Here is a 10,762-nt window from a genome sequence, read left to right on the forward strand (position 1 = left end):
GTCTCCTCTGGCGCCGGGGTGTCTGCTTTGGTATCGTTTGCTTAAATGTTTCTCTTTTGTCCCCAGAGATAGCTCATTAGTATGCTAATGGCTTTGCAGTATCGGTCTTGTCTGGGAGCTGCAAACTCCAATCCACAGACAAACCTTGCACCTGCTTGCTTTCTCAGCATTGTCCATTTTTCCCTTCATTCTCTGCAAGTGTCCATTTTGTAATCGGGACGTGGCAACGCCAGGTGGCTACAAAGAGCGGGGGCAGGGGTGGGGGGGGTGGGTGAGACGCCCCCAACAAGACTAGTTATTGGGACCTGTGAAAAGGGCAGGAGTTTTATTTCACCTAAAGAATTTAGGAACCGATGTGGTATTTGTACAGGAGACCCATTTGTGGGCGCTGGACTCGACCGGGCTTTGGAAAGGCTGGGTGAGCCAGGTCTTCTACTATAGTAGGACCTGGACAGTAGCGATCTTAATCGATGGGAGGATCCGCTTCCTAGTGGAAAGAATGGTGGCTGATCAGGCGGCAGTAGGTACGTGATGGCCACAGGTGCACTAAGTTGGTGGTCTTAGTAAACGCGTGTGCCCTGAATTGAGACGCAATGTTTCTAAAAGGTGGTTGTTGACCGCAAAGCCGAATCTAAATATTCATCAATGGATTCTGTCGGGAGAGCAATTCACACGGCAATTCCCACTCACTACGATGCCTAGAAATATTTCCAGAGAATCACACCCTGGAAAAGGTTAATAAAAATGTTTTTAAAAACTAAATTTCTTTTTAAAAGAAAAGGGATGGTTGAAATAACAAAGGGGACAGATGAGCTATAAAAAGTGTTAAAAGAAAAAATTAAATGTCTAACATAATCTGTCTTCCCAACATCTTGCGTTAGTAAGAAAATATACCGACGCAATGTGGCAGATGTTGGATCTGTAATCACAAGAGGAGCTGTCAAGAGAAATATTTTAAGCAAGGTGTGGAACTAATTTACCCACATCATTCAGCAAATATAGCAAATGGCTAAACTTTTTTTCATTTTGCTTTTTAATGACAAGAGGGTAGCTGGTGCTTAGTTGATAATGATTGCTGTAGGGGAAGCCATTTTTTTTTTAAATGAAAAGGAAAAGGAAAACCTGGCCACGGATCCTGGTAATTCTAACTGAAGGTTCCTTGGAGAGGCCAGCAGCACTGACAGCAGCTGTGGGACACAAAATGGGAAAACAACCAACAGTCCCATTGTTACTTTGTGAATCATTACTTTGTGAATCATTACATATTCTACTATTTTAAAGTAACAAAACTTCAACTTGCATGGTTGTCAAGAACATCAATTAATTCCAGATGTCTGGAGGCATCCTTCTCCGTCAGTATCCAATAACAGACTCATTTCAAGCTTCACCGAACATGAAATCGCATGTGTTCAAAATAGTTCAATTCTGTGAAAGTGCTCATGATCTAATTGGAATTTGATATAGCAATAATAGTCAAGCAAAAGGGATAGCGGCCATTCTCAATAGCAGTCTAATAAAGCAAAAGGGCAAAGGTTTAGTTAGACGCAGCTCTTGAAATGAATTAGCATAAACTAAACAACGCCTAGGCAGTATGCACGCAGACATTAAATTCAGATTGAAGAATACGCACAGCAAACCTCGTAATATTTCCGCATTAAGTGACTAATCGGGGAAATGGTTTGTTGCAGCATGTGGGGGATGAATGGTATCGGTATAACTGCTGTAACTGTACCTTGTCTTTAATACATTGGCCCTTTAAGACCGGGCTTGAAACCCTGGGGGACTCCGCCTCTGGCTCCGCCCCCAGGAAACTGTATATAATGTGATACTTACTGGGCAGCGTGCTGTGAGCACACTCCTCGGCAGCTGTCCGGTTCTCTGGTAATTAAAGCCTTTGAATTACCAATCTGCTCTCCCGAGTCGTAATTGAGGGTATCTCAATGTAATTACCAGAAACATCCAGATGGACAGCGCTCTAAAGCCGGAGAAACTCAACCTAGACGCTCGGTCACCGGAGGCCCCAGAAATTTTTAAATATTGGCTCCGGTGTTTTGAGGCCTATCTAAATTCTTCAGAGACTGAAGTCGACGGCGCTCGCAAGCTGAGCTTACTACATGCCCGTGTGGGCCACCGACTCTCCTCCATTATCGAGAACGCTACAACGTACGAAACTGCGGTCGAAATACTAAAGAAGCGCTTCGTAAAGACGATAAACGAGGTACACGCCAGATATTTGCTCTCGACCTGCTGCCAGCACTCCGGGGAAACGCTAGACAAATACGTGGAAAGACTCACTGCGCTCGCGAGGAACTGCAATCATAAAGAAGTGACGGCAGAAGTCCACATGAACTTACATATCCGTGATGCTTTCGTGTCCGGTATCAATTCCTCGTACATCCGGCAGCAGCTCCTAGAAGACGGGGCAAAGGACCTCCAAGGCACGGTAACACTCGCCTCTTGTCTAGAAACGGCCCATCGCAACCTCCGTAACTACTCTGCGGACCTTGTGAACCCCACCAGACTCGGCCACGCTACAGGCCTGCGCCGCGCGGTGATCCGCTCACTACGGGGGCTTCCCATGCTATTTCTGTGGGCAAGGCCAGCACCCACGTCAGCGTTGCCCAGCCCGCTCTGCAATCTGCAACGACTGCGGGAAGAAGGGGCACTTCGCAAAAGTCTGCCTGGCTGGGCCTAAAGGCCGCAAACAAAAGTCTCACCAGGCCCAGAAATCAAGCTCCCGGCCTCACAGGCCCCGCAACGCGGCCGCACGGTGGCTGGACACACCTACTTCCGATGCATCATCGACCTCGTGTGAGTCATGGGGGCGGCCAGCTTGGCGGTGGCCATCTTCGAATCCCAACACGTGCGACCGACGGTGGCAGCCATTTTGTGACATCCGGTGGCCATTTTGTGAGTCCGACTCAACCGAGGACTCTGACTACCCGCAACTAGGAGCGATCAATCGCGACCAAAGCACCTGCGGAACGCAATGATGCGGGTACAAATCAACGGCCACGACACTCCCAGCCTATTAGACTCCGGGAGAACGGAGAGCTTTATTCATCCGGACACGGTAAGGCGCTCCTCCCTACGCACCCACCCCGCCTCCCAAACTATCCCCATCGCTTCAGGATCCCATTTGGTCCAAATCACGGGGTAGTGTGTCGCGGACCTCGCGATTCATGGCGCTGAATACACCCACTTTAAACTTTACCTCCTCCCTCACCTCTGCGCCCCCCTGCTGCTCGGTCTGGACTTCCAGTTCAACCACCGGAGCCTGACACTGAAGTTCGGCGGACCCCTACCCCCACTCACGGTATGCAGCCTGGCGACACTCAATGTTGCGCCACCCCCCTGTGGTGAATTATAAACCGAGTAATTCACACTGTGTTCCAGTATATGTATTGTGTCCTTGTGGGCTCTGTATACGAGCTGTTGCGCAGCTCTGCACATAGAGGGAGATGAGGAGTTTGTACTGGGCTCCACCCTTGGCTCCGCCCATGGCTCCTCCCACTAACCGGACGTATAAAGCTCTGCAGTCGTGAGCCTGCTGCCAGTTCATCTCGTCGCAGGCAGGGTCTGTTGTAAGATTATTAAAACCACTGTTCACTTCCAATCAAGTGTCTTATGAATTGATGGTCACATCACCCGCCTCTTCGCGAACCTCACTCCCGACTGTAAGCCCGTCGCCACCAGGAGTCGGCAGTACAGTGCCCAAGACATGACTTTTATCAAGTCAGAGGTTCAGTGGCTACTAAAAGAGGGGGTCATAGAGGCCAGCACCAGCCCTTGGAGGGCTCAAGTATTGGTAGTCCACTCGGGGGAAAAGCAACGAATGGTAGTGGATTATAGCCAGACCATAAACCGCTTTACGCAACTCGATGCGTACCCACTTCACCGCATAGCGGAAATGGTGAATCAAATCGCCAAATATCGGGTATTCTCCACGGTCGACCTAAAATCGGCCTATCATCAACTCCCTATCCACCCAGAGGACCGCCCCTACACGGCCTTTGAAGCAGCTGGTCGGCTGTTTCACTTTCTCAGGGTCCTTTTTGGTGTCACAAATGGAGTCTCCGTTTTCCAAAGGGCAATGGATCAAATGGTGGACCAGTACGGTTTATGGGCTACCTTCCCGTACTTGGACAACGTCACCATCTGCGGCCATGACCAGCAGGACCACAACGCAAACCTGAGGAAGTTCCTCCAGACTGCCCGGGTCCTCAACCTCACATATAACAAAGAAAAATGCGTGTTCCACACAACCTGGCTAGCCATCCTCGGCTATGTCATGGAAAACGGCGTCCTAGGCCCAGACCCCAACCGCATGCGTCCCCTTAAGGAACTCCCCCTCCCCCGTAGCCTCAAGGCACTCAAATGGTGCTTGGGGCTCTTCTCCTATTACGCCTAGTGGGTCCCCAAATATGCGGACAAAGCTCGCCCACTCATTAAGACCACGGTTTTTCCCCCGACGGCTGAGGCCCAGTCGGCTTTCAGCCGTATCAAGGCCGGCATCATCAAGGCCGCAATGCACGCGGTTGACGAAACCATTCCCTTCCAGGTAGAAAGCGACGCATCAGACGTCGCCCTGGCTGCTACCCTCAACCAGGCGGACAGACCAGTAGCGTTCTTCTCCCGAACCCTCACCGCCTCGGAAATTCGGCACTCTGCAGTCGAGAAGGAGGCACAAGCCATAGTGGAGGCCGTGCGGCACTGGAGGCACTACCTAGCCGGTAGGAGGTTCACCCTCGTCACCGACCAACGGTCGGTTACCTTTATGTTCGATAATGCACAATGGAGCAAAATAAAGAATGACAAAATTCTGAGGTGGAGGATAGAGCTCTCCATCTATACGTACGATATTAAATATCGCCCAGGGAAGCTCAACGAGTCCCCGGATGCCCTGTCCGGCGGACATGCGCCAACGCGCAAAAAGACCGCCTGAGAGCCATCCACGATGACCTCTGCCACCCGGGGGTCACCTGGCTTGCCCATTTCATCAAGTCCCGCAACCTACCTTACTCCACAGAGGAGGTCAAGGCCATGACTAAGGCATGCCAGATCTGTGCGGAATGCTAACCGCACTTCTATCGACCAGACAGGGCCCGCCTGATAAAGGCCTCTGGGCCCTTTGAGCGACTAAGTGTGGACTTCAAAGGGTCCCTCCCGTCCACCAACCGCAACATCTATTTCCTCACCGTTATGGATGTGTTCTCCCGCTTCCCTTTTGCTGTCCCCTGCCCCGATATGACCTCGGCCTCCGTGATCAAGGCGCTGCACAGCATCTTCACACTGTTTGGTTTCCCCGCTTATATCCACAGCGACCTGGGTACATCGTTCATGAACAATGAGCTGCGTCGATATCTGCTCAGCAAGGGCACCACCTCGAGCAGAACGATGAGCTATAACCCTCGGGGTAACGGCAGGTGGAGAGGGAGAATGCGACAGTTTGGAAGGCTGTCCTTTTAGCCCTACGGTCAAGGAGTCTCCCAATCGCCCGCTGGCAGGAGGTCCTACCCGATGCCCCACATTCCATTAGGTTGCTCCTCTGTACGGCCACGAACGAGACCCCTCACGACCGTTTTTTTGTCTTCCCCCGGAAGTCCACCTCTGGGGTCTCACTTCCACGTTGGCTGACGACTCCAGGACTAATTCTACTCCGGAGACACGTGAGGAGCCATAAAACAGATCCGATAGTCGAGAGGGTCCAATTGCTACACGCAAACCCTCAATACACCTACGTCGAGCACCCCGACGGCAGGCAGGACACCGTCTCCCTGCGAGACCTGGCACCCGCTGGCTTCCCCACCGACCCTCCCCCCCCCCCCCCCCCCCCCCCTACCGATGCTCCACTCCCCGCACCAACTGCCGACCCCGACAGCGCCCCCCCCATAGCGCCCCCTTCCCCCCCAGCCGGCGCCGGCACCAATCACCCTAGTCACCCTAGATACTCCCCCCCTCCAAAGCGGGCAAAGGCTCAGTCAACCGTGCTCCCTGATATACCACCACCGAAACAGACCGTATCCACGGCACCACCACCGGAGCGAAGGTCAGCACGGACAGTCAGACCACCCAAAAGACTGAACTTATAACTCCACTTTCACCCCCGACGGACTATGTGTTATTTTTAAACAGGGGGTGCATGTGATGAATGGTATCGGTATAACTGCTGTAACTGTACCTTGTCTTTAATACATTGGCCCTTTAAGACCGGGCTTGGAACCCTGGGGGACTCCGCCTCTGGCTCCGCCCCCAGGAAACTGTATAAAAGGTGATGCTCACTGGGCAGCATGCTGTGACCACACTTCTCGGCAGCTGTCTGGTTCTCTGGTAATTAAAGCCTCTGAATTACCAATCTGCTCTCCTGAGTCGTAATTGAGGGTATCTCAACGTGATAGGTCATTTAGAAACTAGCATTTTACTACCTCAGTTGATGTTTTACCAAATTCATGGTATTCAAACAATAATTGTCCTAACATGCAAGAGGCACTGAAATTTGCAGATTGTGTGCCCCCCCCTCCCAAAACACACACACTCCTAAAATACTCCCATGTCCGATGCATAGGGACCAAGCAAAGGGTTTCCTTTTAAATATAAAAGTAGTCATCTTTTGTCATAAAGAGGTAGGTGGCTCCCGACCATCTTATTCTGAAACCTGCACATCGAGCAGGAGACACCGTAGTAATTTTCATTTCAAAAGAACATTAGCTGAGTAACTGCTTTGTTTCCAATGTTTCGTCCATTATAATGAATTGATTAAAAATACTTCACTTGCCAAAGAAGGGTCCCTATTGGGAAACTTCCCAACAATATTTTAAATATCTTTACAATAATACTTAAACTTTAAAACTCATGTCTGTCATGATTTAATCAGTTTGAACATTTTTTTCCCCCTGGGACCCACTTACCAATCGGTCGATCTATGTGGTCCATGTCATTTTCGCTTACCTATAATGTGACAGGTGAGCCTGCGTAGTTCTTACGATCTCCCTTGCTTTGTCGTTCAATGGTGCATTTCTGCTAAAGTCTGCAGCTGATTTACGTTCTCGCTGCATCTTTTGAAAAAAAAAAATCCAAGAGGTTTGTCCTCAGACTCACCATGCCTCGTCTTCAAATGTCCTTGAAGTTGACGGTTTTAAAGTTTCATTTTCCAGTGCTTCGCTGCATAGAACAGATATTGACTTTGGATCCTGAATTGTGTTAGGACAAGACCTCAAGAAATCATCTTTATATTGTTTTGTTCCCGATTTCAGTTTTGTCTTTGTTTAAAACAATCCATTTCAGTTCTTCACGGTCCTGTTGCCTTGCTTTCGCGCAATTAGAAAATGGAGGAACGAGGACAGCACGGTGGCGCAGCGGTTAGCACTGCTGTCTCTCAGCGCCAAGGTCCCAGGTTCTATCCCGGCTCTGGGTCACTGTCCGTGTGGAGTTTGCACATTCTCCCCGTGTCTGCGTGGGTTTCATCCCCACAACCCAAAGATGTGCAGGCGAGGTGGACTGGCCATGCTAAATTGCCCCTTAATTGGAAAATATGAATTGGGTACTCTAAATTTTAAAAAAAGAAAATGGAAGAATCTCTCCTCTGTGATTTTGTGCCAAAAGCACAGACATACAGGACACGTGACGTCAGTGTACGTGCCAGGCGGGTACCTGTTCTCTGCTGTCGCTTCTGGCCAAAGATTGCATAGCTCTATTTAAAGGCTGGCCATGGCCAGCGGGCAATTCTCCCGTGATCGGGAATGCCATGATCGGTCACTTGGCGACCATCCTGACACCTGCCTGTGGGTCGCGACCTGCAGCTTGAAAAACCCTAATGTAGATGTTCATGAAAGTGTTATTGCCCGTCTGTGCTTTGAACATTCCAAATTGGCCATTCCCTGTTATTCAACGCTCATAATTCAATTCAGTTGGTCCTCAATCTGCAAATGAAACTGTGATACAACGGTCATTATTGTTCCTGCCACACAAGATAACTGGCACAAACAAAAATCACAAACTTAACCATAAAATTTGCTCCAGCAATTAGTGCAACAGATCCTGTGAGTCCGCATTCAAAGTATGTGCGATTGCCTGTGCATGCCCTCTTGTCCCAGAGATTGAACTTCAGTACCTCCAGGTCTGCAATTCACAGGAAGCACAACTATAGCTCTTCTCGGCCGTCAGAGAACCTCACGAGTCATGTGCAGCTGCCTCACCCAACAAGTCCATTTGCTGGCAACTTGTGTCAGCCAACATTGGCTCTCACTTCTATGGACCCCACCGCAAGAGATCAGAGTATCATGATATGCAGAGATGCAGATAATGATATACAGACAGCCAGCTAATGAACACAGAGAACAGGACATGACCAATGAGCAGGCAGGACACTCAGGGGTGGTATCTCACTATAAAAGGCACAAGGCACTCACACTCCGCCTCTTTCCACTGATGAACATCTACAGAGTGACCAGAGTAGGCATGCTCTCAAACCAATAGGAGCCCCCACTCCACAGGACTGAATCAGCTGACATTTCAGGTAAAAGAAACCCTCAATTTGAGGTGCCTCCCAAGTTCTTGAATTTAAAAGGTCTTCAGCAGCTGGATCACCACTGGAGGGGGCGCCCTCTACAGGCTGGTTTGCAGCTGCAGATGAGACTGCAGGCAAACTGGACAGCCTTCAAAAACTTGCATGAAGCATTGCCTCATTTCCTCCCCTCAGCCCATACCACCAGGATGTTACCTCCCAGGCTGTTAATTGGCCACATGCACCTTACAGGCAGCTAGCCCTGTGATGCGCTAACAATTGCACACAGAAACACGAAACGGTACAAAAGAGGCTATATTACCGTGAGATGTTATTCCCTCAAGTGGAGCTGTAAAATGGCAGCTCAGGAGACCTCATGGATATTTATACTGCTCCCTGTGGGCGGAGCTAACCGGCAGGGGCTTACCGACAAACCTGTAATAGCAGGTACTATTGTACATCCCCTAATAGAGGCACACACATATAAAATGGCAGAAGCAGCCAACATTGATTAGTTTAAAGCAAATTAGATATTTATTAACACTACTTTTAATAAAATCGACAGAAAATTGAGAGGATCCACTGTTGCCAGGAGCACATTTCATTATTAAGATTGTCCTTGCAGCCTTCACCTATTCCAACCTCTTTAGGTCAAGGACTACTGAAGGATATTATTCATAGGGAAGAAGGACGTAGATCATTCCAAGATACTACAGTAACCATTCAGAAAAGGTTCAGGTTTCATTAGCATGTTCATCCTCCAAAGCAAGCCACTAACAGGACCATGTACATCCTCCAAAGCAAGCCACTAACATCCAAACGGCGCATCAGGTATTGAACCAGACCTAAACAGCTCTAGAATGGATGAAAGCCAGCTCACAATAAACAGAAAACCGCACTGATTCTATTCCACTCCAAGAGTTAGCACGTGGTCAGTTGACTTTGCAAATGAGCTTTTGTACTAACCTGCATTAGGCAGCAGTCTGGGAAACCACGGCTCAGGTCATTAGCTCCCTACAACATGCACACTAACATACTGGCACCGTTAGCTTAAAGACGCAACATTGCCTGATTATGATTGCAGCATGTATGCAAAGAATAAGAACATATTGACACAGCAGACAGGGTAGGTGTTTATTTTATTCCCAACTATTCAGCTACACAGAAGTTCTACTTCACTTTCCTTCTTGAATTTGGATGAAGCAATAGTCATAACTGATTAAAAGCTACCAACTACTGTGGACAAATGGGTATGATGACGTAAATCTATTTATTAAAAAAGAGACATGTCTATTTAACTGCATCTCAACTAATGCAATTTACTGCATTTAAAATATGAAAATACTACAGTTTAGGTACTTAATACTGGAAGTGACAAATCCATTTGTTCCTTACTGGAAACCTGTCTCTTTTGATCCCCATTACCTTCATGTCTATTCTTGGGTTTGATCACACATCTCCCAGTGTCTGCAGGGATAGGATGTGCATTTCTAACTCTTAGGAAATAGAATATCAGATGTATACAAATCGCCATAAATGTTCCTTCATTCAGAATAAACTTGAAATAGTAATTTGTAGAATGTGCTGTACAACACTTCCTTACAACTATTTGTTCAGTTAAGGTAAATCTAAGAATGCATTTTAGGTAGTAGCAGAGTTACCCAAGATAGCAAAATAGATTAGCATAAAGTGAATCAGGAGACAGTTAACAGAGGGCTACAGAAAACCACAGCCATACATTGGGGATTAGACAGGAGGCCTGGAACACAGAAACGAGAAAATGCAGCTCTATACAGAATATTTGGTGTTATTATTAATTGTTTCTATGCGATACAGACCAACAGCTAAGCAAGCAGATATTCAGGTTGAGTTTGAAGTAGAAATATTTATTCCAGGAATATGTGCAAATATTTATAGTATAGTTTGGAAATGTCTTGTTTCAGATGCCAATATCTGGGAAAGTGAATATTTCAGAATATAAATTTACTTGGTCTTGCACCAATGAGATGAAGACTTTTACGTTCCAACGAGAACATTGTGGTGCAGCATTGCCACCTATTGGTGAAGTAGCATTTGGTACCAAAATGATGGTATAAATCATCTGACATCTCTATCTATACGTACAATTATGGACCAGTTTTGGTACTTATTTGATATTCAGTGCTTAAGAACCCACCTGCATATGAACATTAGACTCCAACGAATATCTTACTTGCAAATAGGCTTGCTTGATCCCAGGAAATTCAGATGGTGGGGGCG

The 10,762-nt window shown here is 47.9% G+C and overlaps 1 protein-coding gene across 1 annotated transcript in view; it reads right to left on the minus strand.

The window, feature by feature from the left end:
- tmprss7 (transmembrane serine protease 7) overlaps nt 1-9,543 on the minus strand; it is a 125,483-nt gene extending 115,940 nt beyond the window's left edge. The window contains exon 1 of the mRNA XM_038801875.1: nt 9,470-9,543. Coding sequence (XP_038657803.1) covers nt 9,470-9,475 — 6 coding nt within the window. The 5' untranslated portion in view covers nt 9,476-9,543. The remainder of the gene's footprint in view (nt 1-9,469) is intronic.
- Between the last annotated feature and the right edge of the window lie 1,219 nt (nt 9,544-10,762).

This window comes from Scyliorhinus canicula, chromosome 7 (genome assembly GCF_902713615.1).
Source record: "Scyliorhinus canicula chromosome 7, sScyCan1.1, whole genome shotgun sequence".
Classification (NCBI taxonomy): Eukaryota; Metazoa; Chordata; class Chondrichthyes; order Carcharhiniformes; family Scyliorhinidae; genus Scyliorhinus; species Scyliorhinus canicula.